General features: G+C 42.3%; 1 protein-coding gene across 1 annotated transcript; it reads left to right on the top strand.

Moving 5' to 3' along the window:
- The first annotated feature begins 1218 nt into the window (after positions 1-1218).
- PABPC1 (poly(A) binding protein cytoplasmic 1) lies at positions 1219-14557 on the top strand. The gene is made up of 15 exons (XM_035125295.3): positions 1219-1905; positions 5692-5885; positions 5983-6098; positions 6597-6736; positions 8080-8174; positions 9062-9199; positions 9422-9517; positions 10125-10397; positions 10677-10767; positions 10877-10987; positions 11312-11466; positions 11693-11777; positions 12615-12745; positions 12860-12953; positions 14127-14557. The coding sequence occupies exons 1-14, from the start codon at positions 1713-1715 to the stop codon at positions 12950-12952; spliced, it is 1911 nt and encodes a 636-aa protein (XP_034981186.1). The 5' UTR covers positions 1219-1712; the 3' UTR covers position 12953; positions 14127-14557.
- The last annotated feature ends 4883 nt before the right edge of the window (positions 14558-19440 follow it).

Here is a 19440-nt window from a genome sequence, read left to right as displayed (position 1 = left end):
TAGAATTATGCTGAAGCCAAACAGATCAAGGTTTGGTCAGCAGCTAGATGGGAGCTCTCTGATTACTGTACCATATTGAATTCTTGGGATACAAATGTAATGAATTAACAGGTGTTCATCCAGTTTCTCATCCAGCCATGTCAGGATCCCATCACAAGCATCTGTCACTGATGGTAAACTTCAGATACACAGAATTTCCTACTTCAGTTCAGATATATTTGGAGCTGATATTGGGGGTGGGGGACAAAAACAACCTGTTCTGTTCAACCCCCTGCAAGCAGGAATATGAACCTGTCCCATATGGAAATTGAACCTGCAACCTTGATGCTATTAGCAGCACACTCTAACCAACTGTGCTATCCTGGCATCCGTCTGTCTCAGAAGACAATGGAGGAGTGTGCCTTTGTGGGCTTTACAAGAAATGGTATTTTCAACAGAACAGTCTGAAAATCTACTAGTCTTTTGTTCTGGATTTTAACTGCTGCAAAGCCATTTTGGTAGCCAACCTTAGATGAAAAGCTTAACTATGACAGCAACAAGGACAAATGATCGACATTTTAATGGTGGAAAGAATGTCAGAGTCTAAACTATTCAGAGTAAGGTCCCCCTCCTTGAGTTTACATTTTTACCAGCACCACAGTAAACAACCACCAGTTCTTCCCTCTCCCTCCTAACTAAACAATTCTTTCTTTTTCTGTTAAAAAAAACCACCACACCCATTTCTGTGCATGCGTTCATGAAACCTGACTGTCATGCGCCCGCCTGAAGCGTTCTTTACGACAACGCTTGCTATTCGTAGACCTGTAATAGCCTGCCACTCCCCTTGCGCATGCGTCTTTTACAAAGGTTAATGGCCTGTTTTTTTAACCGCAAGGAAGCCAGCAGCGCATGCGCTCCTTTTCCCCTCCTTACCGCTGCCCTCCCCACCGCCACAAAAGTCCTGTGATCTAGCCGCCTATTCTCTCTTGCGTCTTCCAACTGCCCATGCGCAACCTATTGCCCAACCCCGGGCACCTTTTCGTAAGCCATGGCGTCAGACGCAACCGCCACGCGCTTCTGCTCCGCCCCTTTCCTCCTTCCCTTTTTCTCCCTTTTGTGGCGGCGCGTGCGCGCCGAGCCCTTTCAGTGCGTGGCGTGCTGTATGGTAGAGGCGGCTGGGGGCGGGGCTTCTATATATAGTGCGCGGCCGGGGCGGCGGCCTCCCCCTTGTCCCCCGGCCGCTGAAGGTGCTGTTGTGCGTAGTGTGTGTGCTCCGGCCTTCCCCGGGCACACCAGCTCCGCCGCACCATTTATTACTAAAAGAAAAACCTTTAAAAATCCAAAAAAAATCTTAAAAGCCCGAAAAAAACCATTAAAAAAAACCCCTCGACTACCACCCGCCCCTATCTGAAACCGGCCGGTTTGGTATAAAATAACCCGGTGAAGCGAAGCGAAGTCCCAGACCCGGCGCAGCCGAGAGGAGACCCGCCCAAGCCACTACCAAGAGCAGCAGGAAGAAGAAAAAGAAGAGCCGCCGCCGCCGCTTCCAGCAGCAGCAGCAGCAACCCGCTCCTCCTCCCGCCGGCAGCAACGAGCGCTCGAGCGGCCCACCAACCGTCGCCAACCGCCTCCGCGGAGCCGTTGAGTTTCGAACCCGGCGGCCCGTCGCGGCCTCCTCGGCGCTCGCGAGTCTGCCCTGCCTCCTCGCCCCCCCTCCCCGTCCCCCCGCCAGCATGAACCCCAGCGCCCCCAGCTACCCGATGGCCTCGCTCTACGTGGGGGACCTGCACCCCGATGTCACCGAGGCCATGCTCTACGAGAAGTTCAGCCCCGCCGGGCCCATCCTCTCCATCCGCGTCTGCAGGGACATGATCACCCGGCGCTCCCTGGGCTACGCCTATGTCAACTTCCAGCAGCCCGCCGACGGTGAGGAATTGGGAGAGGTTTGGGGGAGGGCAGAGAAGCTGCCATAGCTGGTCGGGTGATTGATTTTCTCTTATTACCCCCACACTTTGAGGAGCGGGTGGGACGGGGACACGTGCGGGGAGGGACGGCGGCGAGGCATTTCCAGGGACTTTCCGGGCGGAATCTGTCCGATTTTGGGGGTGGCGGCTTGGGGGAGGCTGCCCTCCCGGCCTCTGGCTTCCTGTTCCCGGAGCCATGTTCTCGCACCCCCACGAGGGCCGCCGCGCATTCCTCCCCTTCCGCTTCTCCCCGCCGCCTCCACGCGAGTCATCCCCGGAGCATCCATTTTACGGATTAAACGCGGCCCCTCGGAGAGTCCTGGGCCTGCCTCGCGGCGGCGATTCCCAATAAGTCTTTTTTTTCTCTCAGAGCCCCCTTCTCCCCAACCCCGCAAGGAGTCGTCCTCCACTACGTGAAATTATCGAACATTTCTGTCCAGAGGGGGAATAACTGGGGGTGGGGAGAGAGAAACGCGTGTGAGGCCAGCTTCTGCCGCCGCTCAACCCCCACCGCGTTGTGGGGGAGCCGGGAAAGGCCTCGTGGCGGGGAGGGGCCCCGGCGGCACCCGAACGGGAGGGAGAAAGGGAGGCATCGTCATCGGCAGGGCCTGCTTTTTTGCCACAGGGCCTCCTTCCGCAAAAAGGCCTGGGTTGGCATCTCGGAACCGGCCCAAGTTTCTCGGATCACGAGGCCCTCAAGTTGGCGCGGGTGGGGGGGGGGTAGGCGACCAGGGCGGGCCTGCCGCCTCGCTTCCGCCGGCTCAATGAGGAAGTCCGAGATGAGAGGCGTCTTGAAGGAAATGCCTGGATAATTAGGGCCTTAAATGGCGACGGAGGAACGGGCGCAAGTGGGTCGTGTGCCCGCGCGAAATAAAACTAGGACAAGCCACGCTTAATTATAAGTTTCTGAATTGGGCTGCTTGCTGCCCTTTGGTCGCGGGTACTAATTTATAAACCTTGCATGTAATGAAAAATCCATCAAATTGGTGTATGGGGGTCGATTGCCCACAGACAGGACAGGAAGTTGCAACACCCATCCCTCTTGCTGGCAAACAGGGTTTTAAGAGACCAATATTGTTGACCATTGCTGGTTGATGAGGGGAAGGTGAGCATTTGCCCAGTTAAGACACCAGAAATGGGAAGGGAGTGGGGTTTTTGAGAAACTCTTTGCTAAGCCCATCTGCTAGTCTTACCTTGAGGCTGACACTTTGAGAGCAGGTGACCTGCAGTGATGCGTAGAGAAGAATGTTTTTTTTAAAATATACCTTTGATGACTTGAACCAGTTTAGTTTCTATCAAATGTCAGACAGTTGTGATAATTTTCTGTGGACACATCGGTCCTACACCAAATAGTGTGTGTCTGGACAGCTTATTGCCAGGTTGCATTAGACCTCTTATCTTTAAGTGAGAGAAATGGGAGAGTCTGCGTACTTTGGTCCTACGTTTATTCACTTGACAAGAGTAAGCCAATTCACATACATGCGTCTAAACTGACCAGGAGTGAGCTTACCTGTAGGTATTTTTCTCTTTAAGTATTTTGCTATTTTTTTCTACCAGCTTCAAAATTTGTCCTTTCCTCAGCTGGGTGGTTCATTCAACCAGAGTTCTAGTAAACTCTTTGTAAGAAGTATTCTACTGAGATGGAGCAGCATATTTTGTCTTTGTGTAGACTCTAGTAAAAAATGACCATTGTAAATTCTTCAAGTAATGTGAAGAAGCATATTTTCAATGACCAATATTTCTGAGTTCACAGAAAACTTGCTTAAGCAAAATAAACCTCCTTTGGAGGGGAGAGCTCTTCAACAATTGTCACTTTAACAAGAATAAGACACTCTTTTGTGCTTTTTAATACCGGTAATTTGAACAAGCATTCCAATAGGGGGGGGAATTTTACACTTTTATAGTGACTACACACTTGAAACAGTGTTGCAAACAGGATCACAAGAAATAGCCACCCATGCTTTGCTCTTCTTTGCTGAATTCTAGCTCCTTATCACTTCATTGCAGGTTATGTAGGCAAGGAAAGAGGCTGTGCTGAGCTGGCAGTTCTCACAGTGCAATCTGCCTAGAGAGAGGCAAGCAGAGCTGTTGTCTCAGCGCTGCTTTGTACAAAACAGAGATGACAGCCTTGGCTGGCTCCGTGTCCTAAGCTAAGGTATACAGAAAGCTTTGCAGAGCCATTACCTTTGCATCACTCTCTCCACCAGAGGAATAGCCAACTGTCAGAGACTGGCTATTTTTTCCAGTGGGTTGTTAGCTGGGGCTTGCTATCTGAGTTGAAAATTCTGCCTCTTTACAGAGCGATAAGCTTCTTAAACAGAAATGCAACTTTTAACTGGGAGTCTCCGCTCAAGTTTTTTCAGTCTGCACAGGTATTTGGTGGCACTGTTTGGCTAACTGAATTCACAGCTTGGGTAGCTTGCAATTTACAGGATCATATCCAGGCATCATGACATAGAATAGGTGATTTAACTGCTTGCAGTAATTGTGGAAGGTCAGTAATACAGGGGAAAGGATGTAACAGCATTGACTTCTACAGATAGATAGCTCATATTTAAATCTTAGCGCAGCCAGTTCCTAAGGCTGCCAAAAGCTCCTGGTAATGCTTGAATGAGCTGCTGGGCAGAAAAGCAGCTTGGGAGTATGAGAAATAGTGGGTCTTCTCCATTTGTTTCATTGCTCTGAGCATGGGTGGGTAGGGAAGAAAGGTGCCACCTGGTTCATAGAGCCTAGCCAGACATAGTTTTCCTGTTCAAGTGGCAGTTTGCCCCTTCCTTGCCACGTTAATTTCTTTGGGGGGGGTGTCAATGCATGTATCTGATATGTAACCCTATTGCTTGTTGGCTCAATCATGCCATTAACAGACTTAGGAAGCGGTATTATACTGAATAGGACCACTGGTCTGTCTAGGGTGGTACTGTCTACATTGACTAGCAGCAACTCAAGCTGGGGCCATTCCCAGTTGTAGCTGGGGCTTGAACCTGGGAACTTCTGTTTTCTATGGCTTTTCACCATAGTGGATAAGTCGAAATGTTGAGCTTCCACTCTGGAAAGTGCAGCATCATTTGGGATTTGGAGAAGTAACACTTGAGGGTTGAGGATTTCTCTGCTAACATCATTTTGGGACCGTGCAACAGAACTGCAGAAAGCCTAGAGGCACAAGAATAGAAAAAGAGGTTTGATGGCTGTGTGTATGGAACTGTGCTAAAATAGTACTGAAATTCACATTGGTTTGAAATACATTTAAAAGTGAAAGCTTGTGGGAGAGAGGTTCTATTGTACAACCAAAAATCATTGTACTAGCAAAGCCTCTTTACTGAATATTGCCCATTGTCTTCTCCTTGGAATGCTTACCCTGAGTCCAGTTTTTACCCCATTCATTGGAATTGCACTGCCTTTCCTGAACATCACAAATTAGAACAGTGTTTCTTCAGTAGCACCTTAAAGACCAACTAAGTTTATATTTTGGTATGAGCTTTCGTGTGCATGCACACTTCTTCAGATACCTGAAGAAGTGTGAAGATACTGAAGGAATTTTTTTATTTTGCTTCGACTCAGACCAACACGGCTACCTACCTGTAACTAGAACAGTGTTTGTTTTTGGTGGTGATCCAGAAGCCAATATTAAATGGAATTTTGTAAGTGGGTTCAAAGACATTAGCAATTACTTTTCTTAGTGATATCTATGTGATATTTGTGTTGCCTTAAATATTTAAATAATTTTAACACTTACTAACTTCTTTTGCAGCTGAGAGAGCTTTAGATACTATGAATTTTGATGTCATTAAAGGCAAGCCAGTGCGTATCATGTGGTCTCAGCGTGATCCATCTCTACGTAAGAGTGGTGTTGGAAACATCTTCATTAAAAACTTGGATAAGTCAATTGATAATAAAGCTTTGTATGATACATTTTCTGCTTTTGGAAACATCCTCTCTTGCAAGGTGAGTTGAAAGGAAAAAGAACCTAGAACAGTGATTCAGCATTGAAATTAGCATAATTACATTCCAGTCATCTGACTTATCCTAATAATTTTCATAGGTTGTATGTGATGAAAATGGATCCAAAGGCTATGGATTTGTACACTTTGAGACACAAGAAGCTGCAGAAAGAGCTATTGAAAAAATGAATGGAATGCTTCTTAATGATCGTAAAGTGTGAGTTTCCTTAACGCTTAAAAAAAACATTTTTAACGCTGAAATGAATTTAGAAGAGAGATTTTATCAATTATAGTTTCTTGCTTCTAGTGTTGGTTCAGTAATTGGAAATATATGTTCAGAAAACAAAAGGGAGGGAATTATTTCATTCATTGCACAGGAACTGTGAGAGCGACAGTATGTCACAATTGGGGGCAGTCATAGCACATTGCCATGTTTTTTCTGGCTGGGGAAGCACAGCAGAGTAGTATGGCTGCCCCATTCTGAACAATTTGTCTTCCATGACAGATAGAGAGGCTGGGAGTAGCTTACTCTGCTGTTTCCCTTACCGGGGGAATATTGCAGTGTGCTATGGCAGCAGCTCGCTTGCCTGGAGCTGACACAGGGTATCGGTAGGCACCAGGCTTTTACTATATAGAGTACCTCCTTAATAGAAAGAAAATAATGCCCTAAATCTTATCAAATCTAAGCAGCTTTTCAACTTGCTTTTTAAACTAGGTTTGTTGGAAGGTTTAAATCCCGTAAAGAACGTGAAGCAGAGCTTGGGGCTCGTGCCAAGGAGTTCACCAATGTTTACATCAAGAATTTTGGAGAAGACATGGATGATGAGAGACTTAAGGAACTCTTTGGCAAGTTTGGTAATGTCATTCCTTTTCATGTTTTTGAAAATGATTTAGGACCTGGTGTGATCATAGTGCTTGCACCCAACTTCAGCTTGATAATAACCTGCTTTATACAGAGTCGGGCTATTATTAACCTTTTAGCTGTAGATGGCAGGAACTGAGACAGTGCAACCACTTGCTTGTGCCCTCTTACTCCCTTCTGGAGTGCAGATTCCTGCCATTGATTTCAACCTATATGTGTTAGGTTTGCAGCACTATTGATTGCCGTTGGAACTAACCAGAGCTTCCACTTAAGGATTTGAAACCAAGATTCCAAACTGGCTTCAGATCCTTGGAAATCTGAAGGTCTTGGCAATGTAACTTGTAAGCTCTGATAAGGCCAAAGACAATAGTTTGCTCTCAAGAACAGAGGTATTAAGGGGAGTATGTGTGATAACACAGCTGCTTATTTGTTGTCATCTTAACAATTGGTACCGGTAAGTTAGCAGCATTAAATAAAACAAGAAAAATCATTCTATTCTTCTACACTGAAAATAGCCAAGTGAATTAATGCAGGGCAGAATGTGTGTACTTTTATCTAGCACAATAACAAAAGCAAGTTTACTGTTGGGTTACTAATACTGTAATTGTAAATTATAGTCTGTTCAGTCCATGATTGCGGTGTTAATTTTCTTCAAGGAGTTAATATTATAGTATGTTCAAGAAATCAAGGCATTCATTATAAAATGAGATCAACAAGGCCAACCAGAGCCTGACATAGCCATGTAATTTGTCAGACTACTAACGTATAACTAGTTAGGAAATTAGTCTCCCAAATGGGTTGCCTTGGCTACAAATGATTTAGTTAATATTTTGTGTGTTGTATATTGTACAGAGTGCGTTCTTTCTAAACACGGGGTATTCATGTACCCTGTTTCTCATATTTTAAGACATACCCATAAAATAAGCCATAGCAGGATTTTTAAGCATTCAAGGAATATAAGCCATACCCCGAAAATAAGACATAGTGATAGGCACAGCAGCAATGCCGGCCGCGGCAGGAGGAGGAGGAAAAAAATAAGACATCCCTTGAAAATAAGCCATAGTGTGTTTTTTTGAGGAAAAAATAAATATAAGACGTGTCTTATAATATGAGAAACACGGTATTCTTGCAAGTTGTCAGTTTATAAATATTCTAAGTAAAAATGTCTGCTGAAAACAAGCCTTTTTAGAGATTTAATTTGAATCAGTGTTGGTCATTTGTGCTGTATTTTATTTACGGTAATGCTTTTATTATACACTGCCATGATACCTTTTAATGCTGTGGTATATTAATATTATTATAAATAAAATGTAAAATAAATCTTTGTACTTTTTAGGGCCTGCCTTAAGTGTGAAAGTTATGACTGATGAGAGTGGGAAATCCAAAGGCTTTGGCTTTGTCAGTTTTGAAAGACATGAGGATGCTCAGAAAGTAAGTCTATAATATATTTTAAAAGAATTTGTCAAGTGTTATGAGTGGTCACTAATTAATTAAAACTGATGGTTTTGGACACTCTCGTTTAGTATAACCTGATCTAAAACAGAATATGCCTAATTTTTATTTTTATATATCTTTATATTAATTGATTCTCTTATAGATAGTAGGTTTTCTAAAACAGGTCTAATAGTGATCCATGGATTATTAATCTGTCCTCTAAATCAAGCTAGGAAGAATTGGCCCATGGACTAAATTTGGTCTGCCAAGTTTCCTCATTTGACCCATCAGACCTTTCCCAAACTGCCCATTTACCCCACACCTGATGTCAAATGTGATGTCAGGTGTACGGTAGGTAGAGACGGAGCTGGATCCAGTGGTTGGAAAGCAGGATTGAACTCCTTTTGTTTCAACTGCAGCATGAAGGGTTCACTCTTGCTTGGTTCAGGAACTCAAATAAGTTCTCTGGAACCTGCTGATGCCCCTGAACCCTACAAAAACTCCACGTGCATCAGCAGGTCCGTGGGAATTTTCATCCTGGTTGACCAATCTCCTCACTCATTTGGGTCAAATTTGGGCATTATGACATCAGATGATAAATATTCCTGCCCACCTGTCAGAGTTAGCTCACAGGGTGAGTGAGATGCAGATCTGGCCTAGTGGACCAAACACATCTCCCCAGTCCTGCTGTAAATCTGTTGCCAAGTTATTTCTTCATATAGTGTTCTTAAAGTGTATTATTCCCTCTCATGTGCTAGGAAGATAGAAGCACACTGCCTCAGTCTGTACATTCCATCCACCTAGTTTATGTGTGTTTAGATTCCTTGTTTTTTACTTGCTCTAGCTTTGACAAACAAGTTAAAGTACCTTTTTTATTTGTGAAGGCTGTAGATGAGATGAACGGAAAGGAACTCAATGGAAAACAAATATATGTTGGTCGAGCTCAGAAAAAAGTAGAAAGACAAACAGAGCTGAAGCGCAAATTTGAACAAATGAAGCAGGACAGGATCACCAGATACCAGGTAGGATGTTAACTGAATATTTGGGGGAGGAGAGGTTTATTGGTGTGGGAGGTTCTTGTTTTTATTAAGTATTTTGTGGTTTTATATGATATTTTTACGTTGTGAACTGCCCTGAAATCTACAGGTAAAGAGTGGTATACAAATTTAATAAATACAAAAAAATATATTTTCACTGGGTTTTATGTTCTGCATACTGATCACTTCACCAACTCAATATTTCAGGGTGTAAACCTTTATGTGAAAAACCTCGATGATGGAATTGATGATGAGCGCCTACGCAAAGAATTTTCACCATTTGGTACCATCACTAGTGCAAAGGTAAATGGCATTTTAATCAGCTTTTAGAGTGACTTGTAGGGAGACTAACTGTCAAGAATTGTTTTTAGTTTTACTTTAAAATTACAAGCTTCTTCTCATTGCATCTACTTGAAAGTAGATGCAATACAGTAGATACAATAAATTCTATATCTATACATAGATTTGTCTGCAGCAGAACAAAATCTATGCTGCTAGATTTTCAAAAGCTGTTGATTGGCTTTTATTTTAAAACTTCAGAGAAATTAATGTAGACCCAGGTTTCACTGTTGTGAACAAAAAGACACATTCTGTCTACAGGAGGCTTTTGATTATTCCACTGTGGAAAAGTGGGAAGTGAGTTTTTTATTATTATTCCCTCCTCCTCTCTCAGCACCATCTGCTACACCTTAACCCTCCAAAGTGGGGGATTCTGAGGGGGATGAGGGAATCTGCAAAAGTTTCCTGAATTCTGCTGACAGATGCATCCCCTGAATGAAAATTCCTAGGTATGCTTCTGGCAGCAAAAAGAAATGTGTAACACGTGATTAGTTAGATTATGTTCAATCACAAGCTGCAATAGTATCATGAAATAACATTGTCCAATGTTCTCTACATTGCATTTTTACAGGTTATGATGGAAGGGGGCCGCAGTAAAGGATTTGGGTTTGTCTGCTTTTCTTCACCAGAAGAAGCAACCAAAGCAGTCACAGAAATGAATGGTAGAATTGTGGCCACCAAACCACTTTATGTAGCCTTAGCCCAACGTAAGGAAGAACGCCAAGCTCACCTCACCAACCAGTACATGCAGAGAATGGCAAGTGTGAGAGCAGTGCCGAATCCAGTCATCAACCCGTACCAGCCAGCGCCTCCTTCAGGTTATGTCATGGCAGCTATTCCACAGGTATGACTTACACTATGTTCCCTATTACATTTGCTCTTATATTTACTGAGTACAAACGCGTACGGTTGCAATGGACTTACTAGATACATGGTGTGTTTTAAATGAGCTTTGAGTGGAGTGTGAAGATTTAAAAAGCCCATACTACTACTACTACTTCAATAAAGAATAATCAGGCATTTTAATTTGAATGGAATAATTGTTAATTTCCTAAAGCATTTTTTTCTGGTACAGCAAAGCACTGAAGCAGATGAATGAAACAAATGCATTATTTTTTGACAGATGCAAAACCGTGCTGCATACTATCCTACTAGCCAAATTGCTCAGCTCAGACCAAGTCCTCGCTGGACTACTCAGGGTGCCAGACCTCATCGTAAGTGACTTGCTTTTCTTAGGGATTTGGGGGGAGTTTGGATTTGACCAAGGCTTGATTTGTGTTGGTTCAGAAATGCATACTTACCATGAATTAATTTCAAATGCAGCTTTCCAGAACATGCCAAGTGCCATCCGCCCAGCAGCTCCCAGACCACCATTCAGTACCATGAGGCCAGCTTCATCACAGGTTCCACGAGTAATGTCAACACAGCGTGTTGGTGAGTTCTGGAGATCAGTTATTTTAAGTATACTGTACTGGTTTGGTTTAACTAATGCATGCTGTTAATTGTCTGAAAATTGGAATGTAATGTGTTTTTAAAAGACTGTCTAGACCAGGCATCCCCAAACTGCAGCCCTCCAGATGTTTTGGACTACAATTCCCATCTTCCCCGACCACTGGTTCTGTTAGGGATCATGGGAGTTGTAGGCCAAAACATCTGGAGGGCCGCAGTTCGGGGATGCCTGCTCTAGACTATGAAAGGTGGTCTGAAATAGTCTGAATAGAATATGCTGCTTGGCCTGAAAACAGTCCTTTTTTTCAGCAAACACATCAACACAAACAATGGGTCCACGTCCAGCTGCCGCCGCTGCCGCAGCTACTCCAGCTGTACGCACGGTTCCTCAGTACAAGTATGCGGCAGGTGTTCGCAATCCTCAGCAACACCTTAATACACAGCCTCAGGTTGCTATGCAGCAGGTAAGCATAAGTTACAGCAGCACTTTTGTATGAGGTTGGTTATATTAATAACCTGAGTACTTGCAGAGTTCGACATGCCCAAGCCTTTTGAAAACAATAGGGTTAGGTGGACTTGTATGGGGTTAGAAATAGTTTTTATGAGTGACATTAATGCAAATGTAACTTGGAACGTACTGCACAAATTATGTACTCCATTTTAATCCTGTTAAATCTTTTCAAATTCTAGCCTGCTGTCCATGTCCAAGGTCAGGAACCTTTGACTGCTTCCATGTTGGCTTCTGCCCCTCCACAGGAACAAAAGCAGATGTTGGGTAAGTCCGTATTTGGAGAGGTGGGGCTCATGTGGTAAGGGTTGGGGTGTCCATGCGTGGGGGAGGACAGATAGCAGCAGCAGCATTTGGCATGTCTTCCTGAGAAGTCCAAAAAGTTAGGGCTGAGTCCAATGACCCATGAGTGTTGGGGAAGTAGCTGCTGCTGCTTTCATCCAAAAAATTGTGCAGTGGCGCATGCAGTGATAGGTGGGCTGTTCAGCAGTTCTTATTTTTCCACTTCTGCACAAGCAGAAATCATCGTTGGGTATAGTTTTGCTTTTCTTATGCATTTACCCCAGTGTAAGTGCGCTTTTGGATCCAACCCTGCAGGGCCAGGATTTCTAGAAATGTAGCTCCCACTGGGATTGCTTAGGAAAAGTGGGTGTACTACTGAGGGCTCGGTTAACTCTGAAGGGAAGTTGTGCAGAGAAAAGAGATTATGAGGATCCAGGGAGTGGGAGAAATAATAAATCTGATGAGTTTAGAACCTGGGTGAGCAAACTCCCTGAGTGTGTTAGGTGGAAGAAGGTATAAGTGGAGAAAGGGATGTGATTTCATAACCTTACAAATTATTAAGTTGATAATGGGCATCTACTATTAAGGATCTGTGTTTTAACCATAAATGTCTGCTTGGCTAATTATTATAGTTTTCCAGTTCTAGTAACTTAATTGGGTTTATTCTTTTAAAATAACTTCTGCCATTCTGCTGAACGGGTAAAAAAATATTGATATGTAGATAGCTAACATATTCATTTTGAGGCATGTTAAAAGGAAATCTATTTGAAATAGTATTAAGATGCAAATATAAACTGTGCAAACTTCTCAACTGTTTTTTAGGAGAACGCCTTTTCCCTCTTATTCACGCCATGCACCCTACTCTGGCGGGTAAAATCACTGGTATGTTGTTAGAGATTGACAATTCTGAACTCCTCCATATGCTTGAGTCTCCTGAATCTCTTCGTTCGAAGGTAGGGATTCTTTTGTCAATGGTATTTTTTCCTTTAAGTGCTTTTCTTTTAAATGCAGCTTAAACTAGCTTGCCTTTACAGCAATATTAATAACATTGTTTTTATCTTAACTAGGTTGATGAAGCTGTAGCCGTACTGCAAGCCCACCAAGCTAAAGAAGCTGCTCAAAAAGCAGTTAACAATCCAGCGGGTGTTCCAAGTGTCTAATGTACGTATTCTGGAGAATTTGCTTCAAATGCAGGCATAGATGCACCTGTGTATGTGAAATAAATCTTCTGTCTGGAGCATCATAATTACTAACAGTCCCACCTCTGTTGCGGAGATTGTCACGCTGGACTGTGGGCTGAGGTTTTCCTTAACTTGCACCGTGCGCCCTCAAATATGTATTACTACCATATCCCCTATCTGAATGCTTACACAACCATGAATGAAGATATCAGTTTCCCAGTTAGCTAAGTGCTGCAAACCTGTTTTTCAAAAGCCAAGCCATAGACCCCCTACTTTTGAAAGCCTTGATATCTCTCTGGTAGTTTTTATTATGATGCCACCATATCCTCCAACTTGTCCCAGTGAAGAACTGGATTGCACGTCTTCCAGGCTGCACTTGTACGCAAGTCACATGTGAGAGTATGGTGCTCAAAAACTTGTAGTTTTGGGTGCTGTGATCTCACACGAGACACATGTCTGGCAGAATCTAGCATGTTTTTGGACACAGTCCCCCCAAAATGAGATGACCTGGATAGTTAGGGGGTCCATGGCACATATCCATCAAATGGGTTCCTTGGATCCCAGGGGGGAACCACTGTTCTAGATCAAAGATTAGTATTCAACGTGCATTGATTTTTAACCAAAACTAGGGCTATCTCTAATAGTCGTAAGGACTGATAATTTAGCAAATGGAAAAGATGTTAGCTGAATTTTTGCCCTTGTGTAGCGTTATTGACTATAGGTTGGGTGATATCCATACTGGGTGTAAACCACTGAAATCCAATAACCTTGTCTGTTGATTTCAGTGGGCCTTGAGTATGACATTTTGGCAATTATCCTGGTGACACTTCTCACCATGCTGTCCAAACAAATGGGACTGTGGAAGTTACCCAGCATGCAAAAAAGAACTAAAGGAATGCATTTCAATTGTTTTTCATATCTTTGTCCAAGTAACTTTGGTGCAATAAATGCAATTCTAATGCATGATTTCTGTGGGCTTGACACAGTTTATCAGTTTTCTCTTGATAAAAAGATTAAACAAGCTTATGACATGTTCCCATATTACACCTGATTCTGGTCAGAGTATGCTGTTTGGTTTTAGTTAAATTATACAAATCTGTTTTTCTAAAGGAAATATATTTCAGTATTAATATTTTAATTCTTTTCATTACAGAAGATCCGGGACTACGCATTATAATTTCGCTTCACCGAAGAAAAATATCTAAACATGGAAAAACTACTAAATATTGAGAAAAACATTGCAAAATATAAAATAAATAAAAAAAGGAAAGGAAACTTTGAAGCTTATGTACACAACAAATGCCAGGACCAGCAAAACTGTTGGTCCTAGATTACCTATTGATTTAAAATACAAAAAAATAGCAAAAGTTAAAAAAACAAATTAATGTTTTATAAACCCAGGAAAAGAATTTTCAGCACAGTACAAAAATTTAAAGCATTCCTTTCTTTAATTTTGTAATTTACTGTGGAAAACGCTCAGAATATCACTACTGTTGTAGTTAACAGTAGGAATTGATAGCTGAGCAAAGAACCATAATTTGGATTATAAAATTCTTGCTTTAATAAAAATTCCTTAAACACTGATCTAATTGCCATTTTATTTCTATGTTTCTGTTGTGATGTCAGCAGTAGAGTTTGAATGTAGATATACAGCAAATTCAGTTGTGGATGAGATTAACCTACATTGAGCCACCTGTTAATGGGGTATCTGTAAGCACTAAAATGGATGAACAACTGGATTCATCTCTTGTAGCTTAAAATTCTCGGCAGCATTTTTTAGAGCTGAATATACAAAGTTTTTTTATTGTAGTGAAATTTAAATAGAAATAATGTGTTTGTATGCATATTTCTGTTGAGCTGGGGACAACATGAAGTTAAGTAAAGATGAGTAGGCTTGAATTAAGCTTGGAAATCAAAATAGATCATTTTGGCCCAACAAGGCCTAACAAAAAGGAGCAGAGTAGATTTGGGGAGTAGGTGAACAAGATATGTATTCAGTAGTGGAGTGAATAGAACCGTGCTTGCGTTTTGTTGCAAATCAACATGGTCCAGCTGTCATATATTACTATTAGGTATGCAGTTTACATGTATGCTTCAGGACCCACATGCAATCCTGACACTCAGTTTTGGGGATCTTTTGATAGAGAATGACACGCTCCAGTGTTCACCACCTATAGAATTAACAGGCAGCAGAAATGAGAAGGAAATTAAGCTTATTGTCTCAAAAGGGAAGTACTGTAGCACATTTACTAAAAAATATTAAGCAATAAAACAGCACACTAAATATAGTCTGATCTTAGCAGAGTTAAAACCAGTACAAGTAATTATTAGAAGCATTCCTTGGAATATGGAAAAAACGGAATGTGGTCAGGGAAAGGGAGTGGAATTGAATGGGGTGGAAGGAGGTTTGGCTGAAGGGCAGAAAGTGGTATTGCAAGAGAAAAATGGATGCTGATAAGAACTGGTTGCTTTTAAAAAGAATTGGAAGAGTTGGAATAAGGTGTTGGCATATGGAGTTAAAATGCTGACAATTCTGAATCACTGCTAGGAAGTTTGGAGGTTTCTCTGCACTTCGCTTGCAGGTATATTTGTCTACAATACAAGCTGAGTTGCAACCCAAAATAAGCAAGGTCTGGTTAGTGGGCTTTGGGGGAAGTTTTTAGCTGAAAATCAAGAAAGGTGGAAACTTGGAACAACCCTCACATAACTTGGGGACTTACTGTACCTTATTCTGCAAGGCTGGGGTTGAGTGCGTTGGAGGTGAGAGTACCTACTGAACAAGAAAGGGGAGGAGCTTACAGAAAAGTTTATTGGTACAGGTGAGATATTTTGATATCTGAATCTGTTAGTCGTTTAAATAAACCCAGCCCTGATAACTAATGGAGGGTGAGGAAGGAGTGATGTTTGGTGACCCTATTATGTGCTGTTCTCGAAGGAGTGTGACTTGAAGGATTTCCAAGGGGGAGAGAGACAGGATTCATTTGGCTCCCAGGCCTGAGCCTCCCCACCAGTGCTCTAATGGTCACCATTGACATAAAAGTGCAGTCCTGCATGTGACGTGACCTCTACAGACATTTCTTTAGTTGCTACCACATGCCCGGATGGTTTTTCTGACCCACCACCTCAATTTTCAATGTTCAGAAGTGAGTTCCATTGCTGAAATGGCCAGTGTGACACCATGCCTAAGAGGGAGATATCAATAGGTTTGAGAGGGAGGCCCCAAGGTTTGCAGATTAATAGGGGACCTTGCCAAAAAAAGAGCCCAGTGACGGCTGTGTGTTGGGCGTGGTGAGGAATGATCAAGGACAAAAGAGCTGCTCATTTCAGCAGCACAGTATGTAGTAAGCAGATTGAGAAGGAATTATATAGCACTTAAACCTAAAATGGACTTCTAAGTGTTTACAGTGATAAAAGCCATTTACACAAACATTACAATATAATTAAAATACATGGGATAAGTGCATGCTCTTAGAATTCTAGACAGTAGACATGGACATCTTATCCTTCAACAATGGCTAACAATGCCATTAATGCAGGCCACGTTTGTTAGGACGCAATCTCCATTGAGTTCAAATGGACTTGACTCCCAAGTAAGTGCACATAAAATATATATATATTGAACTGGAGAGGGGGAGCATCTCAAAAGATCATTTTGAGATTAAAATCAACTGTAAGGGAAAGGATTAAGTCAACCCCCCTTCAATTCCTGCTCAAATGTGCCCTCTTGAGGCTGCATTTCACAGCAATAAAAAGTTGGTGCTTTGTTACACATGTTTGTAAGTACAGTCGTACTTTGGAAGTTGAACGGAATCTGTTCCGGAAGTCCGACTTCCAAAACATTTGACTTCCAATACACAGCTTCTGAATGGCTGCAGGAGCATCCTGCAGCTAATCAGAAACCATGCTGGACATTCGGATTCCAAAAATCATTCGAAAACTGGAACAATCATTTCCAAGTTTTTGCAACACTTTATCTTCTATACAGCCTGTTAGAACATGCACCTTATAACTCCAAGTTTGATCTGTTTTGCTGTAGGGTTTTATCCTGCGTCTCTCCCCCCCCCCCCCGGGTGTATATATTGACATCTGAATGAGTACAATTACTGTTTAGAGCAATCTCAGGATCAAGATTCCATTTGGGCACAGGCTATAGAGAACTGTAGGAAGTAGAATGTTGCAGTTAAACCCTGGGGTTTTGGCTTGTGGTGCTGTAAAAGCCAATCCCAGTTAGAGGTGAATGCCTCTCTGGGTCTGTACCCACCCACCCACCCCTTCCCGGTGCCCTGCAAATAAGGCTGCTTTTCTGGTGAACCTTCAATGTTTTCTAGATCCGTTTGCAGAGCTCGGGTAAACCATGGGTATGAGATAGTTTCCTAGCTTAAGAGTAGCTGACACAGGAGTACTGTATTCTTGTAAGTCATTTGTATGTCAAGGAACAAGGGTGCTAATCAAGCCTTCAGAATAATTCCTTGGAATTAGTCACATGAACAAACACAATGTAGTGCAAATTTGAAGGTCCCAGGGTTGACATACAGTGCCTTGTGCAAGAGTCTATATGCCACTGGGTGGTGCTATCCCAGAAATTTCCATATACTGTACAGTAGGTGGTGTACTTGGGATTTTTAAAAAATTAACTGCTGCTTTGTCACCTGTATGCTTCTACATTTGAGATGTGCCTTTTAATTTATAGCACAGAACTATCCCCAGCTGTCAGGAATTCAGAAACTCTTGCTCAATTTTGAATCAATCTGAGCTGAGTTCATTTCATATTCTTGCACTATTGTATGACATGGGCGGTTCGCACTAAGCAATGGGTATCTTTGTGGTTTTCCTTTCTCCTTTGTTTCCTTCCATCACCCAGGTGTGAGAATGCTGAGGTGAGAAATAAGACTTTGAGGCCAATGGATGTGGTTTGGCAGGGAGTTCAGATAAGAAAATGTGCCAAGACTTGGCCCTTGGGCTGGCTAGGAGCCGTGCATAATTTGCAGGACAGATTGCTCAATCCAAAGAATGGAGTATAAGGAAAATAGCCAGCGACAGTATTCTACAAATGCTTGTGTAAGCAATAGTAGAATAGTTCATGCAATGTTGGAGTAGGCAAGCTCTGGCAGCTCTCGTGCTTCCCCTTGCACATGCTTTCAGAAATGCAATAATATATTTTGAATTTAGACTGTGCACACACTATATATTTAAAGTGCATTCTTTGCCTCTAAAAATTCTGATCATTGTCGTTTGTAGGGAACTTGCAATTCTGTGAGGCGTAAACTACAATGCCCAGAATTCATTGAGGGAAATGTGTGTGTACACAGCCTTAGTTTCCCTTTTGTCATACAACACTTAAACCTAAGTCCCTCTGTGATTCAAAGACATTGACATATAGAAAAGCTCCTCTGGATCCAACCCAGAGTGCTTTAAATCCACTATATAAATCCTGCCAATAAACAGAAGTGACTAACTTAGTGTTTCTCTTCAGAAATACTTCTTTATCCAATTATAACTTAGGATTTTGAAACCGGAGAGGATGGACTTACCATGTAAAGGTGGGAATTTTTTCTTAAGGTTTTAAGTTTAAGGCCGACAGGGGAGGGGAAAGAAAGAACAAAGGGGGATGTTTGAAGAACTAAGACATTTTTTAAGATAATAGTTTTGAATTCTACTTGGAGGTCCAGCAAATCATAATTTGCTTTGCGGCTTTTAAAAATTATGTCCTATTCATGTCCAATCATCTCTGCAGTCACATACAGTATATGGGTTCTTGGCTTGCACTCCAGTGTAGATGCTGTTTATTGGCATATCACATTGCAAAAGCAATGAATGCACATTAAGATGAAGGATAGAAACATATAATTTTAGAACTGGAGGGGACCCTGAGGATCATCTAGTCCAGCCCCCTGCAATGCAGGAATATGCATCTGCCCCATATGGGGATCGAACTCTCAACCTTTGCATTATCAGCACCATGCTGTAACTAACGAGATGCATCTTCATTTGCTGTGCATTCAGTGAGGCTTCTGAATCAACTCTGAAGTCCTTCACCATTCAAGGTGGTGTTGCCCTTTCTACTTTAAAGAATCTTTTGCACGTGGGAGAAACATCAGCCATCTGCAACCCTTCTCTGGCAGCATGTGAGTCCATGCTGGTGCGGGGGCAGGTCTTTTTAAATAAGAGATTTGTTGGATATAACGGGTTCCTCCATCTAGCCCTGTCCTTTCCTCTGGTTTGGTACCTAGTATGGTAAGGCAGGATGCCCACTTTCCAAACAGAATAATGTTGATGTATCAGCTTCACTTTCATTTAAAAAATAATTTTTATTGTTTTCTGTTACAACATTAAACTTCAACAAACGGAACATTTGTGTTCTCGCATTCACAATATCAAATCAAGACAACCTTGCATTAAGGTTTTCTCCTTGTCTATGAATGCCTTGTTTTTTACACAGAGCTTGTGAAAAATCTGCTGCAGCTCCC

This window comes from Zootoca vivipara, chromosome 8, assembly GCF_965207765.1.
Source record: "Zootoca vivipara chromosome 8, rZooViv2.hap1.1, whole genome shotgun sequence".
Lineage (NCBI taxonomy): Eukaryota > Metazoa > Chordata > Lepidosauria > Squamata > Lacertidae > Zootoca > Zootoca vivipara.
Note: the sequence above shows the minus strand (reverse complement) of the source record. Positions and strands in the feature narration are given on the sequence as shown.